This window comes from Chlamydotis macqueenii, chromosome 7, assembly GCF_036417535.1.
Source record: "Chlamydotis macqueenii isolate bChlMac1 chromosome 7, bChlMac1.mat, whole genome shotgun sequence".
NCBI classification, from domain to species: Eukaryota; Metazoa; Chordata; class Aves; order Otidiformes; family Otididae; genus Chlamydotis; species Chlamydotis macqueenii.
Genome location: NC_141562.1, coordinates 26,864,715 through 26,886,945, shown reverse-complemented (window position 1 = coordinate 26,886,945; position 22,231 = coordinate 26,864,715). Strand labels below are relative to the sequence as shown.

General features: G+C 34.6%; 1 protein-coding gene across 3 annotated transcripts in view; it reads right to left on the bottom strand.

The window, feature by feature from the left end:
- Window positions 1–22,231, bottom strand: part of SLK (STE20 like kinase) — a 48,105-nt gene that overhangs the window by 12,171 nt on the left and 13,703 nt on the right. For 2 of the 3 annotated variants that reach the window (XM_086751894.1, XM_086751896.1), the window contains exons 2-12: window positions 14,613–14,777; window positions 12,140–12,188; window positions 11,233–11,382; window positions 8,619–8,691; window positions 8,211–8,405; window positions 7,450–7,531; window positions 6,340–6,468; window positions 2,916–4,337; window positions 1,475–1,605; window positions 1,078–1,201; window positions 625–804 (exon numbers count right to left, since the gene is read on the bottom strand). In XM_086751894.1, the coding sequence (XP_086608020.1) occupies window positions 625–804; window positions 1,078–1,201; window positions 1,475–1,605; window positions 2,916–4,337; window positions 6,340–6,468; window positions 7,450–7,531; window positions 8,211–8,405; window positions 8,619–8,691; window positions 11,233–11,382; window positions 12,140–12,188; window positions 14,613–14,777 (2,700 nt within the window). The remainder of the gene's footprint in view (window positions 1–624; window positions 805–1,077; window positions 1,202–1,474; window positions 1,606–2,915; window positions 4,338–6,339; window positions 6,469–7,449; window positions 7,532–8,210; window positions 8,406–8,618; window positions 8,692–11,232; window positions 11,383–12,139; window positions 12,189–14,612; window positions 14,778–22,231) is intronic. The other variant, XM_086751895.1, reaches the window with a different exon arrangement.

Genomic DNA, 22,231 nt, shown 5'->3' with positions numbered 1-22,231 from the left:
GAAATCAAGTGTATAAGATTTTAGGTTATCCAGACTTTTCTCTCCTGGCTTTTCTTTCCGAGTTAAAAAACTAAATCCCTGTAACTGCTGTCACTTTAGATAAAGAAATTCTAAACTACAACAGCACACATTCAATACAAATCTATCAAATTAACAAAAAAAAAAAAAAACCAAAACAAAAAACAAAACACCCTGGAATTTAAGATGTTCTCAGTTGTAACCAAGACTATATTCTTCTCTTCAAAATTCTAATTTAGTAAGTATTTACTGAGTAACTATAACCGGATTTGTTAAAGTAGAAATCTCAACTATTTTTCACAATCTTTAAGAAAATACTTTTTCTTGATTTAATATTTAAGAGAAAATATTTTATTAAAGATTCTGTGAAAAATAAAGTCTTCTAACTTGGTGATATTTTCTAGATTAAGTCAATACCTAAATCTTCCTGTTAGCTGTTTGTATTTCACTTTAGGCAGTAAAACAAAAGAAATAACACTGAGTGCTAGTAGCCCTTCCACAACTCAGTATAGCACATGAGGCTGACAAGGCTTCTGGGAGACCTAATCTTAACTGCTTGCTATGCCCATACTCCTTATATTCTATGCTATAATCACTGTCTCTTACCTCCTTTTTTTTGTTCTTCAGTATGTTCTGGAATTTGGATAATTCCTTCTCCTGTTCTGCTTTGATGCGTTTTGCTTCATCTCGTAGACGGTTTGTGTGTTCCTGTTCCAAGCGCTCTATTGTCTGTTTCTGTTGTTTTTCTAGATTTTCTATTTCTTGATCATACTGCCGCTTTTTACTCTGAAAACACAATTTGTTATCTTTTTTTTTTTTGAAAACTAAATTCAGTGAAGTGTTGTACCACAGCAGAGGATGGCCATGATGAACTGTTCTTGCAGGCAAGTTCCAGCATACCAGCTGGGCACCCCACAATGGAAAATATTGCCATTTCTTAACAAGAACAAAAACTAAGCTATAGCCATCATAAAAGGAAACACCTGATGGTTGCTAGTAGTATTCTGCCTACTCTACCCAGATGTCATATTTAAAGAGCACCAAAATCCAGAAACTCACTGTCATTTCCTGTTCAAAACGTCTGTACATCTGTTCTCGCTGTTGCAAAAGCTTATTACTGAGCTGCTGTTGGGCTCTCTGCTCCTCCTTTTGAAGAAGTCTTAGCTCCCTTAGCTCTTGACGTCTAATAATGAAAAATGACACTTAATATTAATGGGAAAACAAAAGTGGAAAATTACAAGAAATGAAAAACATATCTACAATTTAGGTCCAGTCAATCTAGTTTGAATTTATTGTCTTATTAAGAAACACTTTATATTCCTTTCTGCTAACAAAATAATTGAAATTAATTCCCAAATATTACAGAAATAAGATCACTAGCCTGCTTCTTTTATTCAAAAAGAAAAAAAAAAAAAGCTGCTAACCTCTTGTAAATTTTACTTTTAAAAATACTTACCGTAGAAATCGCATTTCTTCACTTTTTGAGTCATTTTCAGTAACTATTTTTGATGTAGTTACACTCACTTCTACTCCATCAACAACAAATTTCCGAGTTTTCTTTAAAGTTTTCTTCTGTCTTCTGGTTTCCTGAATAAAGCATTGGTAAGTTAGTCTGTACTTATTTCAGTTATATCCCCTTTGCCCTTTTTTCTTAATGTTACATTAATCCAAATATTTCTGTGAAGGTCTATCAGAGTAATCAGGAGTTCTTCTTGCGTATCAGGTACCTCACTAATCAAGTGAGAACTTGAAGAATTCTAATGTACTGGAACTTTTCCTAGTCAGCAAAGGAACTGTAATTATTGATTATCTAAACGACCAGAAGGAAAAAAATATCTAGATAAACTCTGAACAGAACTGATGCAGTTTTATTTTCAAGAGCTGAAGACAGTTGCAATTACTGTTTGCTTTTGACCATAATTTTCCCAGTCACCAACAAAGATATTTAATTCTGAAAAAAAGTACTGAAACAGATGAGCAATTTACTCACCTACTTACTTCTGCTTTGGAAATAAATTAAATGAGCAAGTCTATTTTTTTTTTATGAATATCTATTAGTCAAAAATTATGTAGACAGAATTGGAGAAATCCTACTTCTCAGAGCTGCTATTGTTTCATTACGAGAGGAGAGACCCAGCTGAAACTGTGTCTCCACTGTGTCAGGGCTACTGCAAACACCTTGAAGGCACGCTCAGCACAGCTACGCCAAGTTATGATTTTCATTTGGGTCTTCTGTGTTTCTTTGGTTTTTTGGGGTTTGTTTTTTTTTTTCTTCAAACCCATGGTTACATAGTTACTATCCTAGTATGGCTATAATCACATCAGTATAAATAATAAACAATGTTAATAATCTGGAATGTGCTTCCTCTGAATAAGCACATTCGTAAGGGCACAATTGCATCGATACAGTACAGTGTTTGGAATAAAAAAACCTGAGAGACTGTCTGCCTTAGATCTTCTAAATCTAAACCGAGAGACAGAAGATGGACATGAGAGGAATTCCATATAAAATTAGATATTATAAGGGATTTGTCCTGTTGGACAGGGATTCTGTACAGAGTAAGGCATTGAACTACCATTCACAAATCTTCACCTTTAATATTGTTAGACTTCCTCTTCTATGCTAGTCTCAATTTTAAAAATATAATTATGCAACAAAATAAGAAAATAATTAGCAGTTCTGTAGCTGCTAGCTTCGCTGCATAATTGCACAAAACCCAGACATCCTTAGAACATGCAATTTAGAATACTTCAGTTTCTACAGTTTTCTATTCCACACTGCCATAGTAGTTTCTCACTAAGTAATTTTCTTTGTTGCAAAGGTCAAACTTGGAGATAATTTTAGGGTCACACTCACATAGGATTTTATATAAAAATATACGATTGCTTACACTTACCTGTAAAGATATTGATCCCGTTTCTTTGTTTTTACTAAGGAAACTAGAAATTGACAAGTTCAAATCAATGCTGCTACTGTCAGCTGTAGAACCAGTGCCTGAATCTGCATCATTCTCCTTCAAATTCTCCGATTCTAGTTGCTGTAAAGTTTCAGTATTGTCTTGATTATCTGTTTTGACTTTCTCCTCATGTTCTTCAGTGCTAATACTAATACTGGGGACTGGAGTGACTTCAGAGTCATCAGCTTGTTCATCGGCAGTATCTTGAAGCTTATTCTTCATTATTTCATCAGGAGTGATTTCTGAATGTTCTCTGTCTATCTGAATATCATTTTCCTGAATATTCTCAGGTCTGCGCTCCTCTGAATTTTGGTTCACATCAGTCAGTTTATCCACCACTTTATTAGAAATATCCTCATTCTTGCTCTGTCTTGCCTTCTGGTCTACATCATCTTTTCCAGAGTCTTTGATCTCCGTTTCCTCCATGCTGCTTATGTTTCTAATATCTTCATTTTCACTTTCTGCCAATTTCTTGTCTGCTTTGATTGCTTTATCTTGGTTTTCCAATAGAGTTTCTTCAGAGCTGATTATCTCATGGACCTGCTTAGCCTGACTTTCCACTGGCTTATCCTCCATCTCAGGTATTTTATCCCCATCGCTGATCTGTGCTTCAGGAATATCACCTATCTCCTTAATGCTGTCAATTCCATGCTTCATTAGTTCCTTTTCTTCATCAGCCACTTTATCTGCAGCATTAGGTAGAGTTTCTGTAGTGGTGTCTATTATTGCCTCTTTCTGAGCTTCATCTTTTTTTTCGTTTTGCTCTGTAGCATTTTCTGCAGGGACCTTTTCTTCCTCACTTTCTGAAAGATCCGTTCTGTTCTCCTCTTCTTTTTCACCAGTTTCCTTAGAAAAGGTTTCTTCAGTTTCTACACTATTTTCAGGTGTAGGTACTATTTTCAGTTTATTATCTTCTGTCTGTTCATTTCTCATGTCAATTTCTTTCTCTATTTTTAGGTTGGGCTCATCCTTTATTTCTGATATTGTTAACACACCAAGTTCTTTCCCTCCTTTCTGGGGTTCTGTATCTTCATGTGGTTTTTCCAAGCTTTCCGTATTCTTTTCAGCTCGCAATATTTTGCCTTGCTCATCTTCACCAGTTGGCACAGAACCATTCTGCACTTTCACATCACCAACAGCAGTATCGCATATGTCATCAGCTGTTTTCCTAATTTTAATGTCCTCAGATTCATCTCCAGTTGTTTTGTCATCTGGGAACATAGTGCTGGCTTTGTCCTCAATTGCATTGCTTTCTGTTTTCTCAGAAAGAGATTCCAGAACGGAGGCATTCTGTGAAAGTTTGTCCTCCTCAGAGCTGGCGATACTAAGGTCAGAGGATGCACGCTTGTCTGCAGGTAACTGCTAAAAAATTAAAGGAAGAAAAATACTTAATAATTTTTTAACTTAATTAAACTACAGTTCTATTGAAGAATACCTGAACAGAGATGAATATTGTATTTACAGGCAGAGTTATATGAATTTTATAACCTCAGGGTACTTCACAAGGTATTACCACAGGGTAAGTGCATGAACTGCAGACAAGCTCTGAATAGAACAAGAACCCCCTTCCACCTCTCATAATCTAATAAAGTACACTGCGATTGAAGGAAAGGGATCACGGTCAGCCCTCTGCCTCACGCTCAACAGAATCGTCAAGAGTCTTTTTCCAATCACGTTGCTTTTTTTTCATTAGTTCAGTCCCTTTGTAATCCCATCTACAGCTGGATTTGAAACACACTTGGTCTTTGGGCTAGTTTGGCTAGGAAGAAGCTGTGTAGCTTTAGCTGGTGCAGCACGGATAAAAATGCAATATTAAGACCTCCTTCTTTACCAAAAAGTATCTTCCCTCGTGTTCTTTGTTAAAAATGTCTGAAAAAAATTTGGTCTGTTTCTTAATCACTGTGAAACTCCATTAAAATGGTAAAAACCTCCAGTAGATCTGAGTAAGTGGCAATATGGAACTAGAACACAAACAGTTACATAACTGTAGAAATTGCTACTGCTGGAATATGAATGAATGTTATCAGATTACATACAGACATAGAAAAGAATATAATAATAAAGTATCATTTTAACCATAATTGCCCTTTCACTCTTCAAAGTGATTGCAATATCTCTCTGTCCATATTTACTGTTAGAACCCTGTAATTTGCAGATCAGGCTTCTGATTTGCCATTGGCAACAGACTAGGTTAGCTAACAAGAATGGGTTTTACTGCGCATTTCCTACCTTAAGGTTTTCCTATGCATACAGAAAACAAATCCTTTTAGGTCAAAAGTGCATTTAAAAGATTTCTTCACATAATTGTTCAAGAAGCTTAGTCTTGATCTCCAAGTAGTTTTTAAAACTACCACAAGTCAAAAATGTAAACGCATCTACCTCAGATCCCTAACCTCCTGCTTGTGTTCAAGATACTTAATTGAGCCGCAGGGTGGACTTCACCCCAGCCCTCCTGGGGACTGACAACTTAGCAACTGTTCAGTAGAGGGATGCGGTGTGGGATGCCTTAGGAGAGAGACAGTAAGTCCTGGAGGAAGTTAGTAGGAATGCATGCTTGGAGATCTGCTGGGGTGGACAGGAAAAATGGTATGAAGGGCAAGGGACACGACTAGCTTTGTGAAAGCTGAGGAGGAAATGGAGGCATGCTTCTTGTAGACATGCATTTGGCTTTGTTACTGCTGCTGGTAATGGCAGCTACTGGTGGTACTGGTCACTGTCCATGTTTATAGTGCTTGAGCCAGTTAAGTCAGAGAGCACACTACCTGTATACTCTGCTACCTACTACCATATCATTAAACTTCATGGCTTTGCCCTTTGAGGAACTGAATTTGCATTGTAAGATTCTGAAGCATCTTTAGAAATACATTTATAAATGCAACCTTGTCCTGGTAAAATATAGCTTATCTAGCTTTTGGGTTTTCTTTGACAGCCATGCTGTAAAATCACAAACGTAGTTTATAGTATAATAGTCACATATCCTTCTTAATATTTTAAGGATCCTATGGAATACAAATATACGTTTACTTGTTCATCTAGCCATTTTGACTTAAAACTGTTTATATAAAAAACAGTATCCGATATTTTAAAATTCTACATTACCTATCCATGTAAAAATAAATTAAGGTAATGTTCTTTATTAGATAATATTCTTTATTATTAGTTCTTAAGGAGTTTAATAACACTCTAATTTTGAAAATGCTGACTACTTATTCTGTAATAAGGTTACAGTACGTTTCTTAGAAGACTCTGCTATTCTTAGAAGACTTGATGCAAAAGTTGAGTAGTACATCAGAAACTGAATTTTCCAAAGGAAGCTGGTGAATGAAACTAGCTGCATATTTTAAAAAGTAAGTTTTAAACTGACCAGAGAATTTTCTGTGTCTTCTTCTTCATCCTCATCTTTACCATCTTCAACTTCTTCTGTAACTTCAGCCTTAGCTTCTGCAATCAATTCTCTTATTGGTTTATTGGAAGTAACAGTAACAAATGGATGCTTGTGAAAATAAAAAATAATCACAATATTAAGTGCTGACTTCATTGTACACAGTGGGAAAATCCTAACTTCAAAGAAATGCAACTTTAGAGAAATGTTACTTTGGTTCTCTCAAACTTGAAGATTCACAGTTAACATTAATCATAACTTTCTTAATGTATTTTTTTTTCAGCAGAAGTTTTAAAATCAAAATATTTGTATTCAAATATACTGTGTAAGTAGTCTAACAAACTTGCTAAAAACATAAATAATTCATTTATACTGACCTGTTCCACAATCCAAAGAATAAAAGTAGAAAGATTTTTTAAAAGATTATATTTCCTGGAAACGGGTTTCATTTCTTTTCTGCTCCACATTAAATTATTTTCTGATAAAGTTTACCCAAAATAGTCTTTCTACAAAAAGTCTGCTTTGTCTTTAGAACAATTTTTCTTAACAAGAACACAGAACTCTACATTTTTCTTTAAGAAGAAACAGCTACCTGTTCTTCTCCTACTGTCTGAATCTTCTTTCTCTGCTTGGCCCTGCTGCTTAAATCTAGTCAACACATGTCGGATGTATTCTGGATAAAGTAAATGCGTGCTGACATTAAACAGAATCAAACGTACCCAGTCACATCTACTCCTGTTCAGCTATTCTGCAGTGACAGCATTATAGAGGAAGGCTGAGCACTAAACCTTTTAAAACACCTGTCAGCAACTGACTACTTATGTAAATACCTCCTTCAGCCATTATAAGTATCAAAGTATAAATCAAATACTTATGCAAAGTAATTATTTACATCAAAATATGTAAAGAAATAATTTGATCTGCACTTGGTATCATTTATTCAGATTTTACCAATGCAACAATGTTTAAAATATGTAAAAACAGTTAATTAAAAACTATTTAAATAGTTACTATAATACTGATATGCTTTTAAAAAAATTAAAAAATGTGCTTGCCTTTAAACAACAGTTCTGAAAAATTAACTCTTCCTACCTGTAGAAGTTGAGATGCACTCCACCTTGCATCTACATTCTTTTCCAAACATTTCTTCAGAAAATCTTTAAAATCTGATGACCTAGACAAAAAGCAAAGAGGTAGTGGTTTTCCTTTTGTCTTGACACTAGACTAGTGTACAGTGAAATATTCTTTTGCTTTCACATGCATCTACACTGCAAATCCAGGTCCTGCTACTGATTCAGAAAAAACATAAAGATAATATGGGAATGCAAAGACCAACATGGCACAAATAGAATCTTTAAAATGTTCTTCTATTTACAGAAGAGCTTACTTTTGGCTCTGGATTTATAATACAACACATCTGCTACATCACTAACTGAATCACATAAAGATATTAAAATGACCAAAGAGATAACGGCTTTTAAAAATGTTTTCTTAGGGCAAGCATACTTTAGTCTCCTTTCATTCAATTTTCTTTTTCTTTTTCCGAAGATCTTCAGATCTTTTACTGCATTTGTAAAAAGCTATTTTGCATACATTTTAATGCAAAATCTGCAAAATATTGCAGTATAAATGCTTCTATACAGAACTATGACAAAAAAAAGCCACACTCCAGTTGTCTAAGGAGATATATATACACGTGTACAAACATATATAGAATATGTACCTGACTTTATGCATGAAGCTAGTTCCATAAAGTTCAACAGGAACATAAGTTTAGTACATATACAACTTGGCATGCCTCATACTCAAAAATCTACGAATTGGGTTGGGAGAGTCGTAAATAAAATACTAACCATTTTGAAGGCTGTGCTAACGCAGGCGGATCAGATTTCGCTATTTTCAGAAGCACTCGCATTGGGTTTAATTCATGATGAGGTGGCTCTATTTGAGCCATTTCTATTAAAGTAATGCCAAGAGACCAAATATCAGCCTTGTAATCATACGGCCTGTCTTTAGAGGTCTCACACATTACTACTTCTGGAGCCATCCTGCAAAGAGAATAATAAAGCACCAGATTAGAAGATGCACTCTTATCTGTTCTGAAAAAGATTCTAAAAAGATAAATTCACTGAAGCATTTTAAGAAGCACATTCTACCCTCAATATATTTACATGATATTGTATCAAACTCGTAATATTAACAACAAAGGTAATATTAGGATATTAGTTCATACTAAAAAGTCTGCAAAACAGTGCACTTACCAATATGGTGTACCAATAAAAGAATCTCTTCTTTGTATTGTTCTTGTGTTTTTAGCTGACACTCCAAAATCCGCTTAAAGCAAACAGTAAAATGCTATTAAGTGAGTGGTGGAAAACATATTATATTTTTATATTTTAAAATTGTCTTTTAAAACGTTACATGTTTCAGAGCAAACATTCTGCAGTATTAAAACTTCACAGTGAGATCAAAATATTTGTGTTTGGACAACTAAGTGCCAAGGTTCTACAGCATTTAACAAAAGATCTTGAATAAACATTATATTTCATTGCTAAAAAAAGTAATGCTACTGTTGAGTTGTGTGGGACAAGAGTGATGCATGTATTTACTGCAGGAATAAGCAGGTTAAACTATTTCAGTTCGAAAATAAGTTATCTACCCTATGAAGGCCGTATTCCTCAGAGATGGCATATTAGTGCTCTCATTAATTCAACAACTCATTCGGTTTTTAATTTCAGGATTAAAATACTCATAAAGACAGATTTTCCCTTTATCTTATGGGTTTACTTCCACACCACTTTTTACTTCATATTAAATATCTAAAAGCTCACATATGCACCTGTGATGTAACATCCAACCAAAAATCAATTATCTTTGCAATTAATATAGCTTGTCTATAAAGCACTACATTTCTCACTTAGGGGGAAAAAAAAAAGATGACAGTGTTATATGCTTATTATAGCTGTAACTTTCTTAACGAAGGTCTAGAGATTAGAGTAAAGGGATAAAATAGCCATATGTTGCTGTCTTTAATCTATACAAAAGTACTTGATGTGCTCAACACTTGAGAAATCTCATTTTGCTTTGTAGAAAAAAAATAAGGATTAATTGTTCAAATGTAAAATCTGAAATCTGAGGGATTATAGATACTGAAATAATAAAACTCAAATTACTATAAAAGTAAAATGCAATTAAGGAAATTTATTTGCCATTCACATATTTGTAAAATGAGGAATTACCCATTTCTGTGTGTACCAGAATAAAAATACAAATAGTTTAAAAGGAGTGTGAATGCTTTCTGAAGGGATACTGTACATTTTCCAAAACTAAGTATTTTTTTTAGAAATCTTAATTAGCAAACCTGAATACATCACTAAATCTGTGTGTGGAAGAAATCTCCCTGTGGTCTGAACTGTAAAGTAGTATCTTGACAGCCTGCACAGTGCTGTGTATCAGCTAAGCTTGACAAAAGCTTAAAATAGTTCCAATCTGTATGAGGAGGAGCCAGGTCATCTGAGGCAAACGAAATGAACAGAAACAAATTATTCTCTCTCTGACCATGAGACTCATGCTATGATCTGCGATTTCTTTTACAGTGGTACTAAGAAACTAAGACACTGAATCCATCACTAAACCTTCAGGCTTCCAAGAAAAGCCAAAACAGTGAAGTTACTCATACTTTGCAGATGAAGAGAAAGGCACATACAAGTATTATATGTACAAGTAATAAACTTGTGTAAGAGAATCCATGCGAAAAGCACAGATACACTTCACATCAATCCAGCAAAGCAGTTTCTTAAATTTTCTCAACTTCTTAACAGAGATGATGCACTATAACTTGCAGAGACAATGCGATCAATATGAGTTAGACAGTAGGTAGAGATTTGTGAATTTGGACACATCTTTCTTACATTTAAAAGGAACATCTGTAGCAACTCTGGGAATTTAGAGCCCCTGTTCACTGTGGTGTTCTTCTGATTCTCCTTACCTTTATCCTCCGTGTACCTTGTATCCAAAGAAGTACAACTAATCACACACGTCACGAAGAGAGAAGTTTTTGAAACCTGAATGCAAGCTGCTACGTCATGAAACTATGACATCAGTAGAGCCACTGTAAAGGCTGACAGCATATGCACATCTGCCCCTGATGAAGCCCTGAAGAAAGTGTTACTATCTTTTCCTGGCTGAATGAAGGGATGCTATTCACTGTCAGCAATCCTTTGTCAGTTCTTCATGGAGGAATCCTCATGGATTCCCTACCATATCAAAAGGAAAAAGTGGATGACTGCTTAAACTCAGATAAAATAATAGGAATCAACAATAGAAAGCTTGTATTAATTTTGTTCCACACTGTTCTACCTTAATTTCAGTGCATCCAACAATTTAAAAAGGCATGGAAGAACTAGGTAATTACAATTATTAATTCTCTCTCTCTTTCAATAATGGAAAAGACAACAGTATTAGGCACCGTTTTTTGGCAATAGTGAAGGACGTTCATTTTCTAAACTAACAACTTCAAAGAGAAGTTATAATGTTACCATAATAAATATAACTACGAACATTATACTAAGAAACAGTAGGACCTGTGTCTGACTTCAGGCAACTTGGTACAGATATTGATAGGACTCCTACTGATTTTGAAGTCTGAAAGATGTGCCAAGTATGGTTAGGACATTTACTCAAGCTTGTTTTTTTGTTTTTTTTTTTTCTTTCTTTCTTAATAGTAGCAAACCACTCACATATGGAAAAATTCTCATTGTTAGATTGATATTTGAATAGACAAATACTGAACTCTGCCAAACTAGAGCCTAAGGAAAACGCAATTATAAGATCATGCAAAGTTATGGGAAAGACTCTTATATGCAATGTACTTACCTAGTTTAATGTCTCCATCTAATGTGAAAAGAATATTGCCAGCTTTTAGATCTCTGTGGATGATCTTATTTTCATGCAAATAGTTCAATGCTTCCAGTGTCTGCCTGCACACCACTTTGATCTGCGGCTCTGTTAACGGCCTTTCCAGCTCTACAAGAGAAAGAGACAGAAATAAACACATTTTTACATTTTATGTTGTTGTGTGTTCATAGCAATCAGTATAGAGGCAAATGTGAAAATTAATCAATCTGACAGATTCTGAATATCATATATCAGAAAAACATCTATCAAAATATTTGCTCCTTTCACTAAAAATTTCATCCCTTGTACCCAAACCCTTCCTCATTATGCATACCTACCTATCTGAACTGTGAAAAAGCTATACAGTTTAGAGGTTGGTTATTTTGTACGGTATGCCAAGATGTTAAATACTAGATCCTTTACTTACTGGTATTAGCATTCACTTAATTTGCAGAATAAGCACAGAAAAGTCTAACTTTAAGGGGGGTGCAATATAAAAAAAATTTCATAACGTAATTTGGAAGATGGTGAGTGTAGAGGAAGAATGAGATCCTGAAAAGAGCTCATATCAATTATAACAACAGAGAGCTCCATAAGCATATGAGAACAACTCATCACATTCATATAAAGGATCAAGACAAATACTTGTTTTGAGAAGTAAATAAACAGTTTAAAAATGAGAAAAAATTAATCTAACTTAAGAAGTTATAATGTCCATGGATATAGGTATAAATACTAATTTAAAAATACCAGCATTCAACACAGAGCACACTAATTGCATAAATATTTGTATTTCTGAACAATATACACATGAAACAAGTCTTAAAGTATATATATTATCATTTTAATATGTTATTAAGTTTATTATTTGAAAAAACGTATTTACCCAACATTACTGCATCTACTGCTCCACCTGCACAAAATTCGATCAGGATCTGCACATGAAAAAAGAACACACAAATTACAAATTAAGTAGTTATGCTGAACTGAGCCATTGATTAAGGGAGCATTATTGGTAAGCCTAAGTTTCAGCCTATTTGGCCTTGACAAAGTATTACACTAACCTCTGCAAAATATTGGTACTGTTAACCAAGTAAAAGCAGGGCTGCGCTGCTCAAGGAAATTAATCGAAAACTGCTTGGAGATCCTCAGACGAAAGTTTATTCAAAAGATAAAATTGCATAATAAAACTTATAAAACATAATAAAGCAGTCAACTTGAATCTGACTCATTGTAGTGTGATTTACATAATCCTTCCAAACTCATTTGTCGATTATTAAACTGTACTTCTATAGTATGATCTCCCTGACTGAAAAGTCCAAGTATAAGAGATACACGATCTTCCAGCAGTAGAAGTTATCTCCTCTACTGTTTCAGATGACAGGAAAATTTGGAAAAATACTCTTAAAAGTTACAGAACATGAGTAAATTCAGATGTTTACATTCATTTTCCTCCATTTTCACTGATGCCTGCAATACATCAAGGCTTTTATCCCAGAATCTAATAATACCAGAACAACTCCATCTCCAGTTCTCAGCTTCCATTTGAAATAAAAATAAACTGAAACTATTTTGGGGCACAAACTATGCTGACACATAGGATGGAAAAAGCATACAGAAAGGCAAAAGAGGGTGGACAAAGGGAATGAGCGGGGCAAGGAAAGGTCATCCACACTCCCTTGAGTGTCTTTCTTCTTTAATTTGAACTTTAAACATTAAATTATAATTTTCAGTCTGACAGCTAATGAATATTTCCTGTCAGAATCCTAACAGTCAATACTCTTGGAAATAATATCTTAACTTTTTCCTTTAGAGTACTTTTAAAATCAGAGTATAATTGCCCATAAAAGAGGAAACCTCAAATTATACCTTATACGATAACACTTGTACATACATCATTTATGTTACATATTACTTCAAATTACTATTATAATTAATCCTCGCAACAATGCTACTAACAAATGTATTATACAATGCAACTCTTTGTAAATCCTTTAAACCATTATTCCGTTTACATGCTTCTGCATACCTATTGTCAAGTAAGTTAAGTGTGGGAAATTGTAAACAAAGAATTTATTTCTCTAAAATTTGCTGTTTGATCTAACAAAGGCCTCTTTGGGAGAGAGATTGCGTTTCTAAAACTGGAAAGCAAAAATACTTTTTATGTCCAACTATCATTCTTTTCTTTTTTTCCCTCCACTACATTCTGTTTACTTACCACATCATTATAGCCTTCCCTTTGCTGCTTTCATGCCTCTGCATATCCCTGCAACTATGTACCTATAATTTTATTTTCAAACTCTTTACTGCTCTTCTATCCTTATTCTGCTAGTGAAGCCTATCTACTCAGTTTCGTATTCTGCCTTTATGCATACTCACTTTCATGCTGACGTTTATGTATGGAAATTTTTTCACTATCCCAGTTTGATACAGTATCATTTTCCTCTGCATTCAGATCACACAAAGTTTTCACAAAGCCTTATCAAAAGAAATCTACATCAAGAAACACAGTATTACACTTCCATTGTTTTCATGCTTAAAGGATAAACCTGATCTGGTTGGAGATGTCCCTGCTCCTAGCAGGGGGGTTGGACTAGGTGACCTTTGAAGGTCCCTTCCAACCCCAACCATTCTATGATCCTATATTTGTAAGACTCTGAAGAAATTTTCTTTATACTTGTTTTAGTTATCTTTTAAAATTATAAACTCTTTTTACATGTATTCTTCGTACAAATCCAAAAGCACTTACAAAGATTGCACTGGATCACCTAAAAGAAAAAACTGTATTTTCATAGCTAAAGCTATTCAGTGCACCGGATACAGCAGAAGAGCGACATACAGTCATTACGTATGCCCACTATACTTCTAAGTATAAATACCCTAAATTTTAAGTAAATTAATTATGGTTCAAGTCCTGGTAAGCTGTCCTTCCTGGATGCACCAATGAAATAACTCATTTCTAAAATACACACCTCAGAGGTTGATCTTTTCAGCATATTATTTATTTTTCAGCAAAGGATCTTGAATCTCACTGTAAATTATGTTCATGTAATTAAAATCAAAGTCCTACTCTGATAAATCAGCACTAAGAACTCTCTGTATTCACCAAAATTAACTGCAAATTTCCAAATTTTAGATTCAAACTCCTGACCAAATGACTCAATTTTAAAGTGACAGTTTCTGAAAAGTCATATTCACAATTTAAACGTTAATTTTGAAATTAAATAGTTATCACAGTAGCGACCAACCCACAAGAAATGTGATTGACAAATGATCTTTCAATAAAGCCAAGGAAAAAAAAGTAATTTAAATAACCTTTTGAAATAAGTAAAAGCATTTAGAGAAGAAAAATTACCTACCCACAGATTGTTTTCATAGTAGAAAGCATCTAGGAGCTTAACAATATTAGGATGATCACAGGATGCTAAAATATCAATCTCAACCATGTAATCTTCAAGTTCTTCTTCTGATTTAGTATCAATCACCTTTGCAGCAGCCAAGACTTTCGTTTCTTTGTTCTGAGCCTACAAAAGAAAAGTCACAGCAAACGTAGATATGGGAATTACACCAGACAACTGTCACCAGCAAAAAAAAAAAAAAAAAAAAAAAAAAAAAAAAAAATAAAAAAAAATCAACCCATCAAGAAAATCTCTCTTCACATTTCTGTAGTACTTTCCTGCCTTAGTTTGCTTCTCTACAAAAAGGGAATATCTGCATATTAAAGACTAGATAAATTCTACCAGAAAAAGAGTTTAGTAACTTTTCTCAAGGTCAAGAAACAATGAAAGACAGGAATGTAAAAATACTTAATTCTCATCACATTCTTTAAACCATCATGCAGTCAATAGCTTAGGGTCATTACTATTTTGTACTTCTAAGACGAAGCTCTGAGCTGCTCCTCAAAAAACCATCTATTAACACTTGGCAAGGAGTATTAAGTAGCCTCCACCCTCTCATTTCTGACTACACATTCTTGCCCTTCTGACACTCCCCACGTTGTGGCAGCACAGCTGTTCGCAAAGCCACATAGAAAAACAGATCCTCTACCAGTAATCAGTAGGTTACGCTCTTCTCTAGCCAGGAGCTGCTCCCATGTCAAAAAGCTGCCAAGCCGTCATTAATTTGTCCGGACATTTTACTCTCTTTGGTTCAGAAGTGTAGGAGCAATTCCATAGACGGCTACTCATTTATGTTGGCCATGCTGAAAATGCAGGCAGCCTCTATCACTCCACACCTTAAAACTAGGGAGCTAGAAGTGCTGTAGTGATAAGGCCAACAGAAGAACAAGAAAGATTTTTGACTTGAAAAGCAAAAGGAAAACAAGACTTTGGGTATCCAAGGAAGAAAAAAAACCAACCATTTCTGCTATGCATTGAAATATTCTTTGGCTTTTTTTAAACATAAGAAATTATAAACAATTACGGTGACTGTTACTTAAATAGCAAAAAATTTCAGAAATCAGTTGCTGTAAGTACTTACTCACAGAGTATTGTTGAGAAACTGATCAAGCAAAAACAGGAAAATTGAAATTTTTTTAAAAAATATGATAAAATAATAATATTTTAAAATATTAAACACACACCCTACATATACACACACATAAAATTATACATATTTTCTAATAACTTTCTTGCAAGTTATGTTTGAAGGAACACTGTAACTTGGAGTTTAGTAAACTTTATTCAAGAAGGAATATTTTCTCAAGCCATCATAAAAACACTAGCTTGTCAAGGCATTTGCAGTGGTTACCTTTTACCTCTGAATAAATGAAGTTGTAGGACTGAAGTCTACTTCACTAATTATATGTAGAGATCATTAAGAAAAGGCCTTGATTTACTCCACCTAGCTTTTGACATCCAAACGAAATTAAATGGGAAGCAGGGACATAGTCTCTCTCCAAAGCAGCAAAAGACAAGAACCTGCAGGGGTAATTCTGACTCCTTGTCAGAATTCTGACTCCTGGTGTGAAGCATCACAGGGTGGTTCATCCTGTCTCTCTGTGGGTGCGGCTACTGCATGGGGCATCTTGGCCCCAGACCCAGTTGAGATGAATTCAGGACAGGACACAGCAAGAATCCCAAAACCTGACTTTTCTCACCTAATCTCATTATACTAATATCAGACGTATTCTCTCAATATGGCAAAAGAGAATAAAAGATTTAAAAATAAACGTTTATGATAACATCCAGTAAAACAGCAGTAACAGCAAAACACACTTATAAGCATGGTCCCAGCTGATTAATCTTATGTTGAGGGTACAGTTTTTCTGTAACATTTATTTTTATCTCAATAGTCTTTCCAAAACAAAAATCAACCAATCTTCCCAACCTCAATATTTGCCCTCCCATTTTTAACGACAAAGTTAAGGGATCTGTAAAACATTATTTGAAAACAAACTACTGAGAAGTTTTCCAACACACGTTCTAATAATAAAAAGAGAAAGGTCTGCGTAATAACACAAACACCATTTGTTCTGGGTTCATGTTTTATAGCAAGAATGAAAGACCAATCTTCCTAATCTAGAGCTGCACTGTAAATTAAACACGAAAGGCAAAACAAATGTCTGACTTCACAGCAGAATTAAGACTTGGAAGCTTTACACGTGCAGAAAAAGGTTGTTACAGCACCCTTCTAAAGAACTCAAGTATTAACTGTAAATTTACTTTTTTTGAAACATACATGGCTGCATACTTTCCACTGTAACTTACAAGAAGGACACTTAAAAAAAGAATGATGAAGAAAATTCTGAAATTCACTTGTAGACAAATTTGTGTGTAAACCTTATAATGGTAATAATATTTTGTTTAAATAGAACTATTTTAAACTTCAACATCAGGTAACAACTCCAGATGTTACTGTTTTCAGATTCAGTTTCACCTTTGAGAGAGAGGCGCACTGGCAAATTAGGATGCATGATGACATGTCAGAGAGTTTGCTGCATTTCTAGCATATATTGCTTTTTTTCTATTGACGGAGTACTTTGTATTTTGATTTTTCTCAGATTCTTTTGTTTGAAGTAACTAGAAATCTGCTTTGAATAAGTTTCTTTTATTTCCTCCTTGCAGTAGCTCTATTAAAGCACCTCATTAAAAACCAGAAGTGATTATTGAGACAGTATGATTATCTTTATAAGCATCTTAATTATAAACAGAACAAATGTTCACCTTTGTTCTGACTTGAGATAGTAAAATTTTGTATGACTAGATCCAGACTTTCTTTCCAGTTCTCAAAAGAATAAAGCTTTAGAATTACCATATTTCCACTGGGTATTTCTAAGGACTGATAAAACATTAAGTATATATCAAGTTACACTTGGAAAAAAAAAATCTTTATATATTTTAAACATGATTTTAGAAGTTCCTTTTGAATAAGGCATTATTCATCTCCACCCCACAACGCACTCTGTAATAAATACCCATCTATGTGACTTGCTGTAAGCAGCACATAAGAAAAATGCTCTTTTGAACTATGTAGGAAAGGATTTTACTGTTCATGCATAAGATTTATGTAGCACTGTATAAGATGGGACCCCCCCACATCCCCCGGATTAAGAGGAACAAAAAGCATTTACAGCTTTGTGTGGGCATGTTTGTTTTTTCTAGACTTTGGCTGAAGTCCTTCTTCTGTCACATAATATTCTCCAAAGGTCAGAGCAGAAGAAAAAATGTTTGTGTAGATATAGTCTTGATTTGCATATTCTCATTTTGCATTTCAGTACATGAACATTTAAAGCCAAATAACCATTCATGTACTCAGAGGTTCTGCCCTTTCAAAATATGTCCTGTATCGGTAGCTCAGTAGGTTCTTCCCACACTTTAGCTTTCAACTACCAATGCAAGTTATTCCAAAAGCTCTGCTTAAATACGTTTTATTCTGCTTCCATGACAGATGACTTAAGCTCCAGTCCTACACTAAGAAATCCAAACTGGCATCTTCAATGGTTATGGAGAATGAAGAAAGCGAGGAGAAAGACTTTCTTTGCATTAACAAAAAAAAAAAAAACCTCGTACACAGTGGCTGAAAACTGAATTGGAATAACTCATTCCCCGAAGATCTGACTAATGCAACATGGCATAGATACTATTAACTAGTGTAGGCAACAATACATAAATATTGCAATCCTTCCACCAAGACTTCTATTTGCATTATATAGTTAAGGTTACTGCAGCAAATACTGACTTACAGAGAAACAGTATGCACAAGGGAATAGCAAACTGTATGTTACAGCACGGTTCTTGCAATGAGTAGAACAGTCTCATTAGCAGAAAACACAGAAAAATACTCTTATTCTCCTTATTCTAAGATAAAGTACTTTTAGAAAGATGGATTGCAGGTTTGCACAGAATAAATATAGTCTTGTAAATCAGAACTTGAAAATTAATTTCTGAACATAAATCGCTCACAAATGGCAATGACATCTAATGCACAAAAATGTTAACATTTCAAAACATATCAGTACAAGAAAGAATAACTATTCTACACAAAACTAGGATCTGCAAGTTTGTTAAATTAGTGACTCTTCCCTATCAAGCCTAGATTTTTTTTATATATAGGGTCATATATCCAAATACAAGTTCCAGAGGCAGAAGCTTTGTGAAGAGACTGATAGCAGAATATTAAAAAGCAGGTTTACTGCCTGGGCACTCAGCCAAGAAGTTGCATGTTCCCAGCCATGGACAGCAGGGATAGCAGAGCCACCGTCCCAGAGAAATAGGATTACAGCTCAGAGATAACTCAAGTCTTTCATCTTTAGATGACCAATATGAAGTTTCAGCCTTGGTTGTGAGGATCTGTTTCAGTTTCCTATCCGCAGCAAATGTTTCCTTCCCAACCGAGCAGCTCCCCTCCTGCAATGTAACATGTAGACATCTAAAAACTAAACACCATTTACAACCGAAAAAAGTTACATCCTTCATTTATTGTTCAGCCAACTGGAAACAAAGCTGAGAAACGAGACAGAAAATTGTTCATCACCTCTCTTCCTGATGCCTGATCTCTTTTGAGATGTTATATAACCACACTGCATGGTTTGCAGGCAGCAAAACAAATCAATTAAGAAGCTTTTCCTTTCTGACTCATTCTTCTCAACAAAACTATAATCGTAATCATAGATGATCAAGGTTGCTAAAAAGTGAAATATAGTCACATCCCTATTCAGCAGAAGATGTTTTTGCAGGTAAAAAGCTTCACATTTGTGTAAAGCTGGTATTATCAGACCTAGCCCCATAGATGTTTCTGATGACGTCCAAGTAATCAGTACTGAAAAACTGTCCTTGTACAGCACAAACGCAAGGGCTGTTTCTCAGAGCTATCAGGAAGTAGTGGATCTCAGGCTTAAACATATAAGCCAAGGAAAAAAAATTGGTGAAATTTCAGATTTTAACAGCCTGATCAAATAAACCTGTAAGTAGTATGGCCTACTGGAAAAAACTACACTGGACTTTGTTTTTTATAAATTTACCCTACCATTTTTAACATTGTCCTGCGCATTTTGAAACTAAAACTGCATAACTGACCAGTATCAAGTGTTCAAACTTCTTTTCAAAACACGGAAAGGTATTCTTTATTATTGAATTAAAAAAAAAATCTACTTTAATTAATCAGATAAATGGAAGCATTACATCTAATATCAAATGTTAAGAAAAGTAATTAAAAGTACCAGTTTGAATTCAAGAGCAAATAGCTACCTCTGCAATATTAAACCACAGTTTTTTACAATAAAACACAAGTTAGGCCAATGAAGGAGATGGGAACCTTCACAGATTTCTCAAAGTTAACGTGAGCCAGTCATGTCAAAGAAGCTACGCTATTCTGCACCAGTCTTCATTGCACAATGTTTGAAAATGTCGTAATAATAAAAAAACCAACAAACTATAGAGAATGTCAATTTTTTGTTTAATTACACATATGGTTGGTCCAAGGAATTAAAAACCAGCTAACTTCAGTTATACCTGGTAAAACTTGTTGAAATGACTGTTACAGAAGAACTAATCAGAAGACAATCAAAGGACAGTATCTACCAAAGAAGATGATACACCCTTAAACTACAGCTGAGCAGTCAAAATTTTTCCCTGCCTGCACAATCTGTTGTAATTACCTACTATACTGTTTCTTCTACTTAAGAAATGTTTAACACCAGGGAAAAATACTGAAATAGAAGTGTAGATAAAAGCATCTCTATTTCCTACAAGCCAACAGTATTACTAAAAAAGTGGAGAGCAGGGTTCAACCCAGACTACTGAAGTACGTCTTTATGATACTGTGGTCTGGTGCTGCCTTTGTGGCCATACTAGTTTTGGAGAGGTTTCCATGACAACTTCACTCTTTAACATTATTCTTGTACTTCGTACTTATTGTGGTTCTTCTGCTTCCTCCATCGTTGGTTTCTGAGGATTCCACAAGTTATTTTTGGGAGTGGTATGGAATATAAATTCCGTGTTTAACCTCATAATTCCCTGTATATATTTTAATTAATTCTGTGGTATTTTGCACCCTAGGTAAGCAGATTCATATTCTGATCCCATTCCGATTCATGCATTGTGTCACTGAAACCAGAAGGAATATTTATATGCATATTTGAAAAGCACCAGGGCTGAACTGGCAAATATGTGCAAAATAACTGGAACAGTCCATTAGAGGAAACTTAACAGAGGAGATTATATCAAATTTAATATCATTCTTTTTATTTAAGCAAATCTATTTAAAAATTAGATTAAAAATAAGAAAAAAAAAACACCCTTGCTAAACATCACCAAGAAAATCTCCAAAATATGCTATGCTATATATATAATATAACATATTACTATTTTCCCTTGTCTTGTTGCATAAGAGCTCACATAAAAGCATGAGGGAAAAACCAGCTGACAATACTGGGAAAACATCTGTAACTGAAGCATTAAGTGGTGTCAGAGGTGTAAGTGCAAAGGACCAGGGCTTTTTTCCTAAATTCAATTATAAAACCTGTACATAGTACTTGCAAAAGCAGCATTAAAATACACAATCCTGCACTACAATCACATCCTATACTTGAGAAGGGGGAGGTATGACAAATTAAAATTTATTCCTGCAGTGCTAAGCTGCCTTGCCACTATCTTTCATCTGCAGAGGAACACAAACAGTTACCAGCAGAGCTTTTCTCCGCTTATCCAGCGCCAGACAATGTCAGCCCCAAACTGACTTACAGCTTCCCAGGAAAGGCAGTAGCCCAGTGTATCTTCATCTTGGATACAGATATCCTACAGTTATTTATTCAGTCTTGTGCCATGAGAAAAAAAAATATCATAATGCTTTCTGTTTATGAATTTACAAGTTTATTTTAGTCACTACTGCTTAAAATTGTCTTTATTCCAGCAAATAACACATCTTTATTCCAGATATCAGAAATTAACAGTGCTTCCAAGAAACAGTATCAAATAATTTTAAATCCAACAACAATTGCTAATTCTAGCTGTTCACTAGAATTACTTTTAAGACAATCACCAAGCCAGACTGTTGTTTTTCAGAAAGGTATCATGCTGCAAAGTTGATAGTTGAGAATTTTATTATTTGTTTCTTGATAACTTTATGATTTGCTTAAACACAGGACTTAAGCCATTAATTCCTTTACATGGGAGGATTCTATATGGTATTAATTCTAATCATTTCACATCTGTAACAATGCTTTAGCTCACTTGAGCTCAGAGAGCCAGTATTACTCCTGCTAACATCTTTTCCCAGGGAGATATCTGGAGTTGTAAAAGCTAACTGTAGCTTTCTGCACACAGATACACCACAGAGCGTTTTGGCTTCATGTAGCACTAAGTCATTTTGTTTACTAGCACTTCACAGACTACACAGTGTACATTCACAGATGTACATGTATCAAACTAGAATAGTTTTTTTGTTGTTATACACTAAAGTGTCTAGGTCAATCCACAGTTCCTCCTTACCCTTTTCCTTGGGGTTAGGTTACAAAACAAAATTGAGATTTCCTCTGCCC